Source organism: Alosa sapidissima, chromosome 16 (assembly GCF_018492685.1).
Source record: "Alosa sapidissima isolate fAloSap1 chromosome 16, fAloSap1.pri, whole genome shotgun sequence".
NCBI classification, from domain to species: domain Eukaryota; kingdom Metazoa; phylum Chordata; class Actinopteri; order Clupeiformes; family Clupeidae; genus Alosa; species Alosa sapidissima.
In genome coordinates, this window is record NC_055972.1 from 6,329,941 (window position 1) to 6,349,571 (window position 19,631).

The 19,631-nt window shown below is 43.5% G+C and overlaps 1 protein-coding gene across 1 annotated transcript in view; it reads right to left on the bottom strand.

Moving 5' to 3' along the window:
• Positions 1 to 15,948, bottom strand: part of hhat (hedgehog acyltransferase) — an 82,249-nt gene extending 66,301 nt beyond the window's left edge. Inside the window, exons 1-6 of the mRNA XM_042065512.1 lie at positions 15,897 to 15,948; positions 15,034 to 15,179; positions 11,024 to 11,088; positions 9,883 to 9,996; positions 8,306 to 8,500; positions 2,542 to 2,796 (exon numbers count right to left, since the gene is read on the bottom strand). Of these exons, the coding sequence (XP_041921446.1) occupies positions 2,542 to 2,796; positions 8,306 to 8,500; positions 9,883 to 9,996; positions 11,024 to 11,088; positions 15,034 to 15,154 (750 nt within the window). The 5' untranslated portion in view covers positions 15,155 to 15,179; positions 15,897 to 15,948. The remainder of the gene's footprint in view (positions 1 to 2,541; positions 2,797 to 8,305; positions 8,501 to 9,882; positions 9,997 to 11,023; positions 11,089 to 15,033; positions 15,180 to 15,896) is intronic.
• Positions 15,949 to 19,631: the final 3,683 nt, after the last annotated feature.

The window sequence follows — 19,631 nt, forward strand, 5'->3', positions numbered from 1 at the left end:
AGAGAGAGGAGAGAGAGGGAGAGAGAGGAGAGAGAGGGAGGGAGAGAGAAAGAGAGAGAGAGGGAGAAAAACAGAGGGCAAAAGATGGAGAGAGATGAAGAGAGAGAGAGGGTGAGGGAGAGAGAGAGGGCGATTGGGTGGACTAATCCACAATGACAGACATAGAGAGGCAAAGAGAGATAGTAGAGGCAGAGAGAGAAAGAGTGATCATGATGTAGAGAGGGAAAGAGAGAGAGAAAGAGTGATCATGATGTAGAGAGAGAGAGAGAGAGAGAGTGATCATGATGTAGAGAGAGAGAGAGAGAGAGAGAGAGAGAGAGAAAGAGTGATCATGATGTAGAGAGAGAGAGAGAGAGAAAGAGTGATCATGATGTAGAGAGAGAGAGGGAGAGAAAGAGTGATCATGATGTAGAGAGAGAGAGGGAGAGAGAGAAAGAGTGAACATGATGTAGAGAGGGAGAGAGAAAAAGAGTGATCATGTTTTAGAGAGAGAGAGAGAAAAAGAGTGATCATGTTTTAGAGAGAGAGAGAGAGAAAGAGTGATCATGATGTAGAGAGAGAGAGAGAGAGAAAGAGTGATCATGATGTAGAGAGAGAGAGAGGGAGAGGGAGAAAAAGTGAACATGATGTAGAGAGGGAGAGAGAAAAAGAGTGATCATGTTTTAGAGAGAGAGAGAGAAAAAGAGTGATTATGTTTTAGAGAGAGAGAGAAAGAGTGAGCACGATGTAGAGAGGGAGAGAGAGAAAGAGTGATCATGATGTAGAGAGAGAAAATTAAGAAAATAGAGGGAGAGAGGGGGATGAAAAGAGAGAGGCATGAAGAGTACAAGAGAGAGAGAGGAGAGAAGAGAGGAAGAGAAGAGCGATAGATGAGAGCTTATCTGCATGTATACCTGACGGCAGCGCTGAGGGTGTTGTCGGACATTAATAATACAGCCCTCCACTTCCACTGCCTCTGCTCCCCTGGGGAGGGGCTTAATCACACACCAGCACACACACACACACCAGCACACACACACACACACCAGCACACACACACACACACCCGGCCACATCTCTCTCCATTTACACGCCAAACACACACACACACACACACACACACACACACACACACACGCCCGGCCAAACACACACACACACACACACACACACACACACAAACACACACACATGTAGACGCACACATTCACTTCTTAAAAGAATTGTCCACATGAAGGGTAGATTTGTGTGCGTGTGTATGTGTTTGTGTGTATTTGCTACTTTGAGTGTATGTTGTGTGTGTGTGTGTGTGTGTGTGTGTGTGTGTGTGTGTGTGTGTGTGTGTGTGTGTGTGTGTGTGTGTGTGTATCTGATGGTTGGGTGAGATACATTCGCTGCTAAATGATTTGGCCGAGCGTTTCCGACAGACACAGGCAGCAACAAAACACGCTCCAGATTAGATTGCTCTCCACTAGGAAATACACTGCCAAGTGCCTCTAGTCCTGCACCATGGAGGCAATACCCCCATCCATCTTCCTATCATCACAGATGTGTGTGTGTGTGTGTGTGTGTGTGTGTGTGTGTGTCTGGCAGAAAGAGAGAGGGAGATTCTGATAGAGAGAGAGTACACACAGCACACTCTGTCTCACATGATTCCTTCAATATCTATAACAAACAAACACACACACACACACACACACACACACACACACACACACACACACACTAAGGGATGAAGCACAAAACTGAAAAGCTCTGCTTGACAATTAACCCAGCCATAAACTCCTCACATCCTCCCTCTGTCTCTGAAAAGTGCAGACGCTCACCAACATTTACATGAGGCCCCATTTAAATACGTTACATAAGGTGTGCATAGGTTTCACTATACTATGTGGAGCTGGAGATGCTTAGTGCTGCAGTTAACTCCATCCCCCTGAGGTGGGGAAAGAACAACCACGCCCAAGTGGAGCGCACTGCAACCACTGCAGCTAGATGGAGCTTTTATTGCCCTTCCTAAAAATAGCTCCGGTCTGTTAGCGGCAGCATTCAGCATTAACACATCAAAAGAGCGCTCTCCAGCGACCGTAAGCAAACACCAGAGCCCACAGCACACATGCACACATCACCTTAGGGCCAGAGGTCCAATTAGAATGCTCACTAACAGCAGCCCACTTCAGAGAGTATTCACACCTGAGTGTGGCCTGCAGAGGGTCTATTACAGTCTGAGAGTGTGTGTGAGAAATGTGCATGTGTGTATTCGGGTTGGGAGACATTTCTAGGAGCACACACACAGTACACATGTGTGTGTGTGTGTGTGTGTGTAAGAGAGAGAAAGTGTATGTGAGAGCGAGTGTGTGTGTGTGTGTGTGTGTGTGTGTATGTGTGTGTGTGTGTGCTTGTACATGTGTGTGTAAGAGAGAGAAAGTGTATGTGAGAGCGAGTGTGTGTGTGTGTGTGTGTGTGTGTGTGTGTGTGTGTGTGTGTGTGTGTGTGTAAGAGAGAGAAAGTGTATGTGAGAGTGAGTGTGTGTGTGTGTGTATGTGTGTGCGTGTGTTCCCCCACCTGTTTGCTAAAGTCCCTGTATGTGATGATGGGCCCATTGTAGAAGACAGGGTGGTAGAAGCAGTAGGCTGACAGCCTGTACAGCTGGGAGAGGAAGGCCCTGGGGACACTGGCGCACTGTGGTCCTCCTGCCGTCAGGGGGCAGCACTGGTCACTCCAGCAGAACTCCAGGCTGAAGCTGATGCAGCGGAGGCCACACACGGCCACGCTGAAGATAAGGAGGTAGTACTGCTCCTCCGACTCATACCAGCCACGCTGAGAGAGAGGGATGGAGAGAGAGGGAGAAGGAGAGAGAGAGGGATGGAGAGAGAGGGAGAAGGAGAGAGAGAGAGAGAGAGGAGAGAGTGAGAGAGAGAGGGAGAGAAGGAGGGCATTTTAGGTGATACCCGTCAGAGGGGTGGGGGGTTAATCACTACACATAATCAAACTGCACCTTTAAAATACAATAATTAAAAACAACATGCTACTGTATACTATTGATGAGCAGAGAGTAAACAGCATGCTACTGTATACTATTGATGAGGAGAGAGTAGGGTTGGGTATCGTTTGGGTTTTATCTGATACCGGTGCTAAACCGATACTTTTAAAACGGTTCCGGTGCCGAAACGGTGCCTGAACCGGTACTTTGTTTTTAAATTAAAATGGTCTAAAGCATGAATTGCTTTTTGATATTGATAAGACAAATTTGAACATGAAATTGAACTGTTATATTCAATTTACTATCAATATCTCATTGCTCCTACGAGATATTGATAGTAAATTGAATATAACAGTTTAATTTCATGTTCAAATTTGTCTTATTTGTTTAGAACACAACGTGAAAACTTTATTTCACCTTACAACTTTGCCGATAACATTTCAAATAAATGCCAGTTAGCGCATTAGCAAGGATATTGTGTAAGGTATACTGTTGATGTTGTTTCATAGCCTTTTGCTTGTGTGTAGTTAGGCCCAATGCTAGATTTTGACAGAAGCTCGTGATATGGGCTCACGCAAGCTGTCAAACACTGTCCACTCGCCTATGTGATGCACCCCTCTGGTTTATACATCCAGTGTTTATGTTAGCTAACTGTATCTGGGTGTGTTGCTATCAGAGCAAGACGTTAGAGATGGCGCATGACATGCAGTGGTGCCTCGTATAAAAAAAACAACGCGATTTAAGCACCGAAATGAGGCACCGAAATCCACGTTGTTATTCGATGCAGTTACTACCGTTTGCGTCGGCACCGGTGCCATATTAGAACCGTGTTTCAGTGCCCAACCCTAGAAGAGAGTAAACAACATGCTACTGTTTACTATTGATGAGGAGAGAGTAAACAACATGCTACTGTTTACTATTGATGAGGAGAGAGTAAACAACATGCTACTGTATACTACTGATGAGGAGAGAGTGAGGAAACAACATGCTACTGTTTACTATTGATGAGGAGAGAGTAAACAACATGCTACTGTATACTACTGTATTGATGAGGAGAGAGTAAACAACATGCTACTGTATACTACTGTATTGATGAGGAGAGAGTAAACAACATGCTACTGTTTACTATTGATGAGGAGAGAGTAAACAACATGCTACTGTATACTATTGATGAGGAGAGAGAGAGTGACACTAAAAGGCAGAGTGAGTGAGTGAGTTGAACCTACATTTGTACATATCCTCAGACAGAAACACACACGCACGCACACACACACACAGACTGATATATCTCTAGCCACACACACACGCACCCTCACTATCCTCTGTTTAAAAATTAAATGACATTACGATAATTCATACTACAGGCTCCGCTGCACGTCGGGGAGTTTTTTGCCCTCGTCCATTAATTCCGTATAACAGGACACCTCGGCGGCCGTTATCCCTTACGTAATAATTGCTTTGGCAATACAAATGTCTAGCTATTTGTCATGCCAATAAAGCACTTTTGAATTTGAATTTGAGTGAGTGAGTGAGTGAGTGAGTGAGTGAGTGAGTGAGTGAGTGAGTGAGTGAGTGAGCGAGTGTGTAAGTGAGTGAGATAGTGAGTGAGTGAGTGAGTGAGTGAGTGAGTGAGTGTGTAAGTGAGTGAGATAGTGAGTGAGTGAGTGAGTGAGTGAGTGAGTGAGTGAGATAGTGAGTGAGTGAGTGAGTGAGTGAGTGAGTGAGTGAGTGAGTGTGTAAGTGAGTGAGATAGTGAGTGAGTGAGTGAGTGAGTGAGTGTGTAAGTGAGTGAGATAGTGAGTGAGTGAGTGAGTGAGTAGGGAAAAAGGGGAGGAGAAGGAGTGCATAACGATGCACTTCATAAATCCCACGAAGAGACACTCCTCTTTAATCTCAACAAATGGGGCCCTAACAGGAGAACACCCCGAGTCTCGCAAGACGCTGAAGTCGGCCAGCCATTACGCCGAGCAGCTGTCTGTCTGGCAGAGATAACGCTGGGATCTCCATCAGACGTCCTGCTCATGCCCGCAAACACACACACCCATACACACACACACACACACACACACACACACACACACACACACACACACACACGCACGCACACACGCGCACACACACACACACACACACACACACACACACACACACACGCTCGCACACTTTTGCTTGCATGCAACCACAGCTCCAATAGTGCTAACACATGGCTAATATACAGACACATAGACAAGACAAGACAAAGTATTCTTCCCTCCGAACTGTGTCATCTGTGGCTCACCAATGGGGCATTAGAACACAAGACTTCTATGAAGTACAGAAGCCAAAAGATATGATGGGGCATTAGAACACAAGACTTCTATGAAGTACAGAAGCCAAAAGATATGATGGGGCATTAGAATACAAGACTTCTATGAAGTACAGAAGCCAAAAGATATGAGTATTTCAGATTTAATCATGGTGAACTTTATTGTGTTGGTCTTGTTTGGAAGTGATTCAAATGCTCACTGATCCAGATCACTGAACAAACATCAGCAGAAGCTGAAGCACAACAAATGCTTATCTTTATGTTTATTTGTGTAAGAGGGACCATGTACATTAATTAACATGCCAAAAGCTAGCTTAAACCCACTACTTTACATCAGTCGACAGAAACATTCCCACTTTTACAAGGCTTTGTGGTATTAAAGATATTATTATTTTATTTATTTTTTGTATTCTTCTAGACAGGCTGGCAAACAGAATGCCAGTCGCTGAGGCGTGTTTCCATCTGTCTGATTCACACACAAAATCATAACAAACTGAAGGGATTGAATTTAATAGTCTAAAGGCGGATTTATTGTCCTGGCAACAAGTGTTGCTCAACAAAATATGACCTAAAATGTCTGCTAGGCTGTCGCTGAGCTTGTAACAAATAAATGGCGCAAAAACGACTCCAATTAGATATCAACTCAAAACTATACCAGAGTTAATTTTGTTGTCTGTCGTAAGTCGTCCGATCTTGTACAAACCAGAGGACTCCCAAGTTCGGTGGAGAATTCTTACGACTTGAAAACAAAGATGGCTGCGCCCTGTGTTTGTGTTAAGTAGCTGTGCTATTTTACTTTTCTTTTTACTGCTAAGCAAATGTGAGTGTCCATTTCAATTACTCGTACACATTCCAATGGCTCAAGAGTATGTGTTATGTTGTCTTGTTGTTTGTGGAATATGTTGTTTATCTGTTGGTGTTGGTAAAAGTGGGTAGCAATGTTGCTATGTTGCTAAAAACAAATGCTAGACAACACTACGTTACTCGAGGTGAATAGATACCATGCTCTCCGACTTATTGTGTTGTGATGAACGTAAACGCAAACCGGAACGCATCTTACGAGGAAGTGACGTAATTTCACAAGTTACGGGTTGTCACAAGCCATCAGCATGGACAACCCAATCACACGAACAGTCTAACATCTGTCCCCATAGCATAGCTTTGTAGCTGCCTGGTTGTGCTAGCCAATAGCTATGTAGCACCATTTTCACCCCTTACAGTACTTGGTGACATTGGACAACTGGGCTCTTGTTAAAAATGGCCGGAGAAATGGATGACACAGGAGGTGGAGGGGTTTGTTGACGTCTCCTCTCCCACATGTTACATGTTACGGTAAAAAGAAAGAGGACTTCCTGTTAGAAGTATGATATAAAAAAAAAAAAAACTATAACCTCATGGCCCCAGCATCCCCAACACACACATCAGCCAAAAAGAGCTGAGGAAATCACACACAGTCACAGTCACATATATTCCGCTTCAGGACATTAGAAATATATCACACTTCTCCACCACCATCCACCGACTGAGAAATGACATGGCTGGTGGAGACGATCTGCTTTGTAGGTCAACACTTTAAAAAAAAAACATGCTATTGCTGTATCTCTAAAAATATGTTTCATCCCGCGTTTGCCCATTGAAGGGTAATTACCCATGATGGCCTATCAGTTCGCTTATTGTGTTTCAAGACAGCATGGATGACCTTATTTTTGCTTTCCTAACCTGCACATTTTCAAAATGCCCCTTGGCATACAACGATAATGACGATATTAAAATGAATGACAAAATAAAGACAACACTGACACTGTATGTGTTTTTGTACATCGCTTGGGATGGCAGCTGGAAGGCAGCCACATGAAGCAAGTAAATAAATAGATCTTTCAGGTCCTGGAGCTGCAGATGGACAGGGCCAGGCCGACAGGATTGGACTAGACAAGGCTAAGGTGCTCAGCCAGTTAGACATTTCCTGTTGAGGGGAGGAAATCTGCTTGCCCAGACAAACAGATAGCTGCGTAAACACAAACACACACACACACACACACACACAGACGACCTTGGTGGAAAAAAAGCTTATCTCTAAGGTTATCTCAGTCTGAGACAGCAGGAAGAGCAAAGAGGACAAAACCTGTCAGTCAGTGTGATCAGCAGACACACACACACACACACACACACACACACACACACACACACACACACACACACACAGACACACACAGACACACACACACACGCACACACACACACACAGGAAACTGGTCCTGATGCTGTCTAGTCTCAGGTAACACTTGTCAATGTACACTTCATCATCCACACACATACAGCATAGTATACTTCATCATCCACACACATCCAGCATAGGATACTTCATCATCCACACACATCCAGCATAGTATACTTCATCATCCACACACATCCAGCATAGGATGCTTCATCATCCACACACATCCAGCATAGTATACTTCATCATCCACATCCCTAGGACAGCCACTCTGTGTGTGTGTGTGTGTGTGTGTGTGTGTGTGTGTGTGTGTGTGTGTGTGTGTGTGTGTGTGTGTGTGTGTGTGTATGTCACAGAGAATAAATAAGACAGACAGCTTGTATACTGGAGGGAGAGAGACGCAGAGATGGGGAGTGTGTGTGTGTGTGTGTGTGTGTGCTGAAGATCAGTCCCATCTACATTCCCCCTGCAGACCTCTGCAGATACAGAGACAAGAGATGGGCGTGGGCCTCTCTCTCTGAAAATCCTCTTTCTGTCCCCTTCGCCCTACACACACACACACACCACTCATCTCTCTTTTTCTAACACACACACACACACACACACACACACACACACACACACACACACACACCACTCCTCTCTCTTTCTCTAACACACACCACACCATTCCTCTCTCTTTTTCTAACACACACACACACCATTCCTCTCTCTTTCTCTAACACACACACACACACACACACACACACACACACACACACACACGCACATGCACACGCACACACCACACACACATGCACCACACACACACACACACGCACCTCACCTGGACGTCTTGCAGACTACTGATGTGAATGGTGGAGAGCAGCAGGAGGGAGGAGCCCCAGCACAGGGCGGGGTTATGTAGCTGAGCAACAGCCAATGAGAGGCTCAGCTGCAACATCAAGACGGCCACACCTCTAAGCCCCAGCAGGTTGCAGGCAGCCAGCACTCCGTAACCTGTGAGTATAGCAAGATGCCACTACACACACACACACACACACACACACACACACACACACACACACACACACACACACACACACACACACACACGCCAGGTCAAGACATACTATATTTGATAAGAAGCGGAGCTTTGACTGTAACAGTAAGAAAGATAACCAGTGCCTCTAGTGTCTGAGAAAGTTGGCCGAATTTAATGTGGATAGGTCTCTGATGACTCTTTTGGTCCTGAGTCAAGTCCCTACATTTCCCCTAATCTGTTGGTATTCTTCAACAAATCTGAAACAGAAAAATGCTATAAAAAAGGTCATTAAGGTGTTTGTCTCTGTCACTTGTGCTCAACAGGAAGGTCTGTCTGAACTGTATAAGAAACAGGTGCTTAGGAAGGCAGGATCTATTCTGTATAAGAAATAGGAGCTTAAGAAGGAAGGATCCATTCTGTATAAGAAACAGGTGCTTAGGAAGGCAGGATCTATTCTGTATAAGGAACAGGTGCTTAGGAAGGCAGGATCTATTCTGTATAAGGAACAGGTGCTGAAGAAGACAGGATCCATTCTGTATAAGGAACAGGTGCTGAAGAAGACAGGATCCATTCTGTATAAGGAACAGGTGCTGAAGAAGACAGGATCCATTCTGTATAAGGAACAGGTGCTGAAGAAGACAGGATCCATTCTGTCGGACAGTTCTCATCCCCTGCAGCCTGAATACTGGCCAGAACCAGCAACACAAACAGTCCTAGTATAGGTACCCTTAGCTATTTAGCTACTAAACTCCATAAGGAAACAGTCCTAGGTACCCTTAGCTATTTAGCTACTAAACTCCATAAGGAAACAGTCCTAGGTACCCTTAGCTATTTAGCTACTAAACTCCATAAGGAAACAAAGCTAACTACACAAACAGTCCTAGGTACCCTTAGCTATTTAGCTACTAAACTCCATAAGGAAACAAAGCTAACTACACAAACAGTCCTAGGTACCCTTAGCTATTTAGCTACTAAACTCCATAAGGAAACAAAGCAAACTACACTATAGGCTACTTATCCCTATTTTGTCTTTAATTTATCTCAGGAGTATGTTAAGTGTTTTATACAATGTATTTATTATACTTAAAAACATGTTGCGTGTGTGCGTGTGATATTGCTGCAAAATAAATACTACTACTACAACTACTACTACTACTACTACTGAAAACAAAACTAGACATTTCTATACACTGATGAGGTTGAATGAGGTTACCTGAGGTAGATAAATAGTGGCATTTCTATACACTGACGAGGTTTAATGAGGTTACCTGAGGTAGATAAACAGTGGCATTTCTATACACTGATGAGGTTGAATGAGGTTGACCTGAGGTAGATAAATAGTGGCATTTCTATACACTGATGAGGTTGAATGAGGTTACCTGAGGTAGATAAACGCTAGCAAGCCTGGACAGGACAGCATGGCCAAGCAGAGACCAGAGCAAGGACCGCCTGGCCCAGTCACCCCAAAAGCTCCACTCGAAGTCCGCAGCATCCTGAGAAACACAACGTCACCGACTGAGAGTTCTGCTTTCGCACCCTGAGAACCAGAATATCACTGACACAGATCTTTAGCATCCTAAGAACTAGAACATCACTGACACAGATCTTAAGCATCTTCAGAAGCAGAACATCACTGACTCTGAGATCTGCTTTAAAATCCTGAGAATAGTTCACTAAGAAATCCACATTAGCATATACAGAATGCCAAAGATTGAGAGGTCTGCACTGACAATCACACTACACACTTACAATACAGCAAATAACAATCTCCCTCTCAGATTATCTTAGATTGTCTCAATTTTCTAATGATAGTACATTTGTATGTACCTCACCTCAGAACTGTCAACTCAGTTCTTCATAATACACACGGCTATCACTTTACAGTGGAATTGCCTCTTTCATAACACACTGCTTTGGCTTATTAAGGTCGTAATGCCATGGCTTGTTAATTGGGGCAGCTGTGGCCTACTGGTTAGCGCTTCGGACTTGTAACCGGAGGGTTGCCGGTTCGAGCCCCGACCAGTAGGCACGACTGAAGTGCCCTTGAGCAAGGCACCTAACCCCTCACTGCTCCCCGAGTGTCGCTGTTGTTGCAGGCAGCTCACTGCACCGGGATTAGTGTGTGCTTCACCTCATTGTGTGTTCACTGTGTGCTGTGTGTGTTTCACTAATTCACGGATTGGGATAAATGCAGAGACCAAATTTCCCTCACGGGATCAAAAGAGTATATACAGTATGCTTATACTTAATAAGGCCTTCAAAACACACACTGCTTTGGCTTATTAAGGTGGTATTGCCTCCTTCATAACACACACTGCTTTGGCTTATTAAGGTGGTATTACCTCCTTCATAACACACACTGCTTTGGCTTATTAAGGTGGTATTGCCTCCTTCATAACACACACTGCTTTGGCTTATTAAGGTGGTATTGCCTCCTTCATAACACACACTGCTTTGGCTTATTAAGGTGGTATTGCCGGCTGCATAACACATGCACATTCTTGAAGGCGTCCATCTTACCCTCCTCAGGCCCCCAATGAAGCCTTTCTCCAGCGGGAGCTCTCTGTCCAGTCCACGTTCATGTTCTACAAAGACCAAATGGACAGGCACAGGCATAGATGAGATGAATGAGATCATTCAGGGTACAGGGTGCATAAGCGGTACACACATGTCCAAACTCCAAACGAACGACACACACCTTCAACACAATGCTGAAATACTGCTACTCCTGTGGAGAACATGTCCATCTCTGTGCTACAGTATGTCGTGTAGGAAGGCACACACATCTAGATATATTTGAACAGGAGCCGGATACTAACCAATGAAAAAATATATCTGCACAGTGTCTTACATACTCCCAGTGCAGTTTAACCAGTACAACATGTGTGTGTCTGTCCATAAGAGTGTATGTATGGTAGTAAACTGTATACAAACTCTTTATAACATTTATGTTGTTTGCCAATATTACAGATACTTGTCCATTTGTTAGCATGCATATGTGTGTGTGTGTTTGTATGTGATCTCACAAACGCCTCTCTCTGCTGATTCTGCTTTTGGGCCCCACACCTCTCCCTCTCTCTTCTCTCCCTCTCTAATGCTGACTAATCTCAGGGAATCCCACTGCTTCACCACATGACTCCTCCTCCTCCTCCTCCTCCTCTCCTCCCTCCCTCCCTCCCTCTCTCTCTCTCTCTTCTCGCTTTCTCTCCCTCCCTCTCTCTCTCTCTCTCCCTCTCTCTCCCTCCCTCTCTCTCTCTCTCCCTCTTCTCCCTCTTCTCTCTCTCTCTCTCTCCCTCTCTCTCCCTCTCTCTCCCTCCCTCTCTCTCTCTCTCCCTCTTCTCCCTCTTCTCTCTCTCTCTCTCTCTCTCTCTCTCTCTCTCTCTCTCTCTCTCTCTCTCTCACTTCCACCCTGCATTGCAGTGTCAGTGGCTTATTGTTTCAGCTTTCTCTCTCATCTTCTCTCTATCTATCTCTCTCTCACCTCACACTTTCTCTCTCTATGTATTCCTCATATCACTCTCTCTCCCCCCCCCCCCCTTTGAATGGAGCTTACATCACCCCAACAGAAGGCTTTCCCGCATAGTGCAGCAGGAGGCCCCAGACACACACACACACACACACTACAAACAACAACAATAGATGCACAGTACAAACAAACAGACAGGTCACTCTGAAACACACAGACTTACAAAACTCTACACACACACACACAGCCACACACATACACACACACACACACACACAAACACACAAACGGACACACTGTTATGTTATGTTTTCTGTTATGTTCCAAGCTCTCCAGTAACACATTCCACCAGAGTGGAACTTCATGTGGAGTCTCACTCACAGCTATGCAACCCGCTCTGATAGATCCACCAACTGGGGCAGCCACCAACCCGCTCTGATAGAATGGGGATCCACCAACAACCCGCTCGGATAGAATGGGGATCCCAGGGGCTACCTCTCAATCAGTCACGCTCTGTCCGTTATCCCTTACTTACACCATTTATACCATACAGTGTGTGTCTTTGTGTGTGTGTGTGTGTGTGTATCTGTGTGTCTATATGTTGAGTTACTAGTTTTAAAAAAGGTGTTGCAGATTCACTGGAGTACCTGAGCGAACCCTGCACACACACACACACACACACACAGCTAGAGTGGGCACAGGGTAGGAGATGGGTTTGAAATTAGGTGCGCGCGCGCACACACACACACACACACAGAGATAGAGAGAGAGGAGAGATAGAGAGAAAGAGAAAGCGACAGAGTGGGGGGAGAGTGTTCTATTAAACCACAGTGCCATCTAGTGGCCAAAGCAATAACTAAAGCGTGACAGATTGCATAATGCACAGGTGAAGCTATGTAACACTAAGAGCTTATGTAATAATTCCAACTTTACCTACTGATGGTCTGACATCTTGAGACATCATGACTACATAAACACATGCAGTAGGTAGGCAGGTGTGCAGAGCATACCCAGGTGTATTTCTCAAAGCTCTTGGCATATGTCCTCATCTGTACTTTACCACACGCAGCACAACACTGACCTGCCATCCACCTCCTCATCCTCCTATCATGTGCCTTTAGGAGCACAGATTCAGCATTTAACACTGACAACAGGACAAACAAAACCAGCTTTGGAATCTACAGCGGAGACGGCAGTTATGTTGTGAATAGTGTGTGTGTGAGTGTGTGTGCGTGTGTGTGTGGGGAGGGGGGGTCACACAAACTTTTGATCTTTATATCAGGTCTCTCTCTCTCTCTCTCTCTCTCTCACACACACACACACACTTTAATGCTTTTATTTGGACCTTAACACAGGGGAAGATTCACAGATCCAAACATTGAAGGAAGTAAGTTACACACTTAGGCAGGTCTGATCAAACACTGAATGCATTGTGCTATTTTCATTCTGAACTGCATGATTATGGGTAAACATGGCATCGTCGCTTCAAGATGGATAAATTACCTATTATTGCAGAAATGGAGCAGTATTTTGTACACACACACACACACACACACACACACACACACACACACACACACAAACGGTTTTGCGTTACAATTAAACCCCACTTGCAGGCTCAAACTAACATATTGGTACCTGCAAATATATGTAGAGATCTGAAGAATATGAAGTAGGCCTATGTACTAAATCTATATAGCAATATTTTTATTCTTCATGCTTAAAAGGGACACATTATCAAAATGTGGCTTATTCAGTGTTTCTAAGCATGTATTTGTGCTATCTGAGGTAGTTACCAGTGCAAATACACCAATACAACACAAGCCAGTCAGTTGTTCTCAGTTGCCCATATCTGGAAACATGTGATTCAGTGAGCCATTTAGATTTGCTGGCTAAACTGACATCACTCCTGTGAGCGTGTTGAATAAGACATCCTCGATCTGGACCTAATCTTCCCTCCAAGCTCCGGACCTGTTAGCAACATCAAGCGAAGCCATCGTCCAAGATGTTTGTAGTGATTGTAAAAGAACAGGCACACAAACAGGGGAGCAGGGGGAGCAGGGGAGCAGGGGGAGCAGGGGGAGGCTCTTCAGGCATGTTTGGAAAGAGTTCATCGCGGGGCTTCATCATTTTGTTATTTTGCCAAAAGTATGACACCGATGTTTTATTAAGATCTCAAGAAACTATTTCAAATTGTGGGTAAAACGGGGTCAGATATGTCTTTTAACAATCGAACATGGTGTGTATGTTGAAGAGGCTTGTGGGCAAAAGGGGACAGATATGTCTTTTAACAATCGCACATGTTGTGTATGTTGAAGAGGCTTGTGGGTAAAAGGGGACAGATATGGGGTCTGCTGAGATATTGGTATTTTACAATTGACCAGTACATTACATACAAATATATACAGTAAATAAAAAATATATTTTCAAAAAACATAATATCCAAGTTAAGTAACTAATCGGATCCTTCATTACAATTTAGACATCCCACATAGATAGATAGATAGATAGATAGATAGATAGATAGATAGATACTTTATTGATCCCCAAGGGGAAATTCAAGATGAGACATGAGATCATCATGGGTAATAATGCTTGATCAGCTCCAGACAAAGTAGCAAAACAACCAGGACAGTTAGTCAAACAAACAAATAAGCTTTATAGGACATTTGGGGAAAATACTGCTCTCAACTGGAATTTACAGAGAAGAGATGCACTCTCTTACAAAATGAATGATTGGGGTCGCCAATGTTTTGTGACATCAAAATAGGGTCGCCTGCCAAAAAAGGTTGGGAACCCCTGCTCTATGCCAAATGTACAAATATGTCCTGCCCCCTTCACAAGTGGCGTTGGGGTAGGGGGCAATTCCACGCAAAACTGTCACATCCATAACGGCAACTAAATACCATGGCATCGTGTTGGCGTTATGGATGTGACAGTTTTGCGTGGACTTGCCCTAAGGTAGAACACTGCTCATAGGAGAGATGAGGTGAGGTGTATTTACCTTTGGAGAGATGAGGTGAAGTGTATTTACCTTTGGAGAGATGAGGTGAAGTGTATTTACCTTTGGAGAATCTGTGCAGCTCGTAAAAAGAGTACAGATGGGAGGCGAGAGAGAGCACCCAGTAGAGGGCAATCTCCCAGCGAGGTAAGGCCACCGGACTGGACTCTGGCTTGGAAGGCATGGTAACGGACGGTCCTCCCTTACTCCTAGAAGAAAATGAGAAGTTATACAGTTATATTGATGGCAATAACGTTTACTTATCATATTGAGGCAGGCGACTTGTCAATGTAAGAGAGCTGGTGTTTAGGGTTTAATACCTAGAAACTATCCCAACAGATACCTACTGAAATAAGAAATTACGCACAGTGACGTACCCCTCCTCCAGTAGACCTGTCAAATATCAACAGCAAACATACAATAGGCTACCACCCTTACGACAGTAGATACAACGTCAGTAAAATGGTTGAGTCAGGGTGATGATAAACTACAGACACTTTCAACAAAGTATATAAGTACCCTAAGTAAGTAGCCTACCCTTAGGCTACTCTTTGCTTCCAGGTAACTTTGTAGTCGGCTACTTGCGTTATTGTAGCCTACATGGTACGCATAGGTGGATGATGACGCTAGGGCTTGCAGGTGAATGTATAGGCTAGTATCGCAATGATACATTGACAGGCAAATTGCGTATGAATCGCATTTAAGATTTTGAATGTATATAAATAAGCAAACTAGAATGGTCAATGGTGGTGGTGGTGGGGCATTTGCATTCACATCATAGCCGCCAAAGCAGCCAGAGCCACGACTTCAACCGACAAAAAAATCATAGGCATAGAGGAATTGAGGTAAAGATTTGCGTCGGGTAGGCTACTTTAGCATTTCGCTTCATGGTATCATCTAAAATATTCGGTGTATCTCTTACTCACAAGCATTTCAGTCTCCGCTACGAAGTGTCCATTGTTTCTTCCGCGTTTACAGCATGGCTATCTTCTGAATGGTCTGTTTGCTTTTCTTCGCTCCGCCTATACCAAATGCGACTTTCTATTGGTCAAGTCGATGAATATTTTTTATTTCTACGCGATGTCCTTGGATACATGGAATGCCAGTCCAACAAATAGACTCCAGAAAGCAAACCTCTCGGTAATGCACAAAGTTTGTAGCCTCAGGGCTGAGGTTTAGGCGTGCCACAGCCTACTCTGATTGCACATGTACAGTGCTTGTTTTTTGTTTTTGTCTGGATGCGTACACGACAGAGTTTTTTTCCGGACGGAGCTGAATCGGGACCAATCAGTTACAAATTGAATAGGCCTATTTTATGAAAAACTTAAAGTAGGCCTACATAAAAAAAGGTGTGGCGTGAATCTGCACTTGATGTTGGGTCTCTCAGTCTCTCGGTCTCTCTCTCTCTCTCACACACACACACACACACACACACACACAAATGGGAGAGTGGGAGACAAAGTTTCTGTGATTTAGGTTCTGATTCAGATATTGATGCTGATGAAGGATTGCGATTGATGAAAGAAAATAATTTTGAGGGGCAGTTGCTCTGACCTGAAAAAAGCACCCCCCCCCCCCCCCCCAAAAAAAAAAAAAAAAAAAAATCACGGGCTATATGCAGGACTGAGAATAACAGCGTCTTTTTTAAAATATATACACAAAGAAGTAAAACACTGAAATACAGCACTCAATCACCTTAACTTATCATTATTTTAATGCCCTTAGTGGTATTTATGTTCTGCTCAGGCAAGATGTTTGAAATTACCTCTAAAATAGCCTATGTTTTTTTAGATTACAATTATTTAGCATGCAGCTTTAATCCTGTACTTTCTAGCATGGTCCTCTCATCTCACATTTGGTGCTCATCACTTAGGCCTTCCTGTCCTGTGCCTCCTCCTGGTCCACATTTTCCTCACATAGTCTGGAGGCTTGTGACTGCTCCTCACCTTAAATGTAATGTAATTATGAAACATTGCCATTAGTGGGCTAAAATATGAGTCTGATTAATTAATCAATTCGTCTACACAGTGTCATGTCATCTTTATCACAGTGCAAAGTCTCTCTCACCTACTGGTTGGCTTTTTCGCAGCCAACCCTGCAGTGATTGCTGCCTCCCTGAATTGTCTCTCCCTCTCCTGAATCTGACTCTTTTCAGTGGGCATCTTGGCTTCAAACAATACCCAAAATACTAGTGATAGGATTTAGGGATTTATTTTGAATAAAATAATTAATGTGATGCATTACTTCCATCAGTCATTCTTCTTGCTAAAACGAAATGTGAGAAACTAACTATCAGCAGACATGTAGCTTAGTTTGCCTAATGCCTACCAAAAAAATAGTAGCCTATAGGCTATGTGATAACGGGCTGCTTCTCTGAAAGCTATCTGTCTGATTATTTAGGATAAACGTGGCAAACTCAGCCTGGATTTATGAAGATTTTAATTCATTCTATAAAACTTGATGACGATGATCGTCCGTTCGTTATACATCACAAACTCACCTTTTCAACGTTGAGTCGTCTCATACGACAACCGCGACAATCTCCTTCTAGGGCCGCTTATGCAGGCTCAGCTCAGGCGCCGGTCGCGTGCAGCGCTGCAGCCACGTAAACAGAGTTTGCCCTTCCCCCACTGACTTTCACTTTCGGTGCCCGAATGGAAGTGAATGAGGCTTTTTGCGATTTTTTATCTAGGCCTACGTGAAATTCTGCATCCATTGTACGATTTATTTATTTATTTTCCCCATTGGAAGGGCAACATGAGTCAAGAAGGGCATATGGGCAGTTGCCCGGGCAACCTGAGCAACCCCCCTGTGCACGTCCCTGCACTTTAGCTCTGTTTGGCAGAATAACAAATGAAGGGGATGAGGAGAACGAGATAGGCTACCCATTTGCCCATTTTCACCCCATCTCAGGGGTAGGAATTGAGCCTTATAACCTCCTACTCCCCCCCCCCCCCACACACACACAGAAATGGGAGACAAAGTTTCTGTAATTCCGGTTCTGATTCAGAAATTGATGCTGATGAAGGATTGAGACATTTTCAATTAATATAAAAATAGAAGGGCTACCATAAGAATATGACAAATCATTGTCATGGCACCTCAATTATTAGGTAATTTCCCCCTAAAAATGCATATGTGAAATATTGGGTGCTCCTTGTTGGTGCCCCCCACCCAATCCCAATCCTCCCCCACCTTTTTTATGCAGCCACTTAATCTACTAAACCCCTCTTCTACTGCACTTTTTACCCCCCCCCCCCCCCCCCCCCATTAATGCACAAATAGGCTGACACCAGACATAATTTCACTGCATTTCTTACTTCCAGTAACTATATGCATGTGACAATAAACTTCCTTGTATCCTTGTATCCTTGTATTGTTTTGCAGAGTCTATGTAGACCTTATTAAATGCATTCAAATATTTGAGCATGTGATATAAACTTTTTTCCATCTCCATTCCAAGCCATTATTTCAACAATATTAGTCTTTGGGGAAATTGATGAAATATGAAGTTTCAAGTTCAGGTTTCAAGTTTATTCGTCACATACTCAATTATACAGGTACAGTACCCTCCAGAATTATTGTCACCTCTGCTAAAGTTGACTAAAAACCGGTATAAAAAATAATATGTTGATGATTTATGGTTATCTGACAATGAAAACAATGTGGGGAAATCCAACCTTGAAGGGAAGCCAAATTATTTTGACAAAAAGGAAAATCTCATAAAGAAATAAATATTTTTAACAAAAACACGTTTCTCACAATTATTGGCACCCCTAGAAAAACCTTATATACAAAACCTAACTGAAGCATTTTCCTATTTAATTTCAACTTATTTAAGTTAATCAGCGTGTCTGTGAACTTTTAGAGGTAGTTCATGACTTTCTTCACTAAGGTATGAAAATAAAGTGACACAAGGGCTAAATCCTCTAGTCATTTTTCAACATCGGAAAGACAAGCGAATTAACTAAATTTACAGGCACATGCTTTAACAGATTTGAAACATTTCAACTGGTTTGGTGGTTGATCATTTAAGTCAGTTTAACAGCTGAAAAGGAAATTCCACTTAGGTTGTTAATAATTTAAGGTGGTCAATTTAAGCTGAGATTGAGAATGGGTCTGGGGCATAGGCTACACAATGTTGTGTTCTACAGCCTATGGTCAAGGGCAACTTTTTGAGGAATGTTGCTGGGCAACCACATAATCATGTTACATGTGTTTGATTGACAGTTTGTCCACTGATGATTAGAGTTCTCTAAACTTGCTTGCCAATATGAATGTGAACATGCCATGATGGGCCAGTAAACTCAGAAAAAAGTTCAAGCTTTAAGGGAAGCACATTTAGTCTGAGGAAACAACTCATAAAGTGATACATATTTTAGAGAAATATTTGTAAATAAATGTTTGGCCTGAAGAGACGTCATCCACTAGAGGGCGCTGTTTTACAGTGTTTAGAGTCGCCTACAGGGTGAACGTTCACCTGCAGTCAGACAGCAAGTCCCTTTCATCTCATGGAACAATGGATGCGAGGAGGATGTGTATACTGGCTAATATTACACACACACTCTCTATCTCTCTCTCACACACACACACACACACACAAAAACATCTTATGAAACAATGGATGCAAGAGATGTGTATGTTGGCTGATCTTAGTAGGC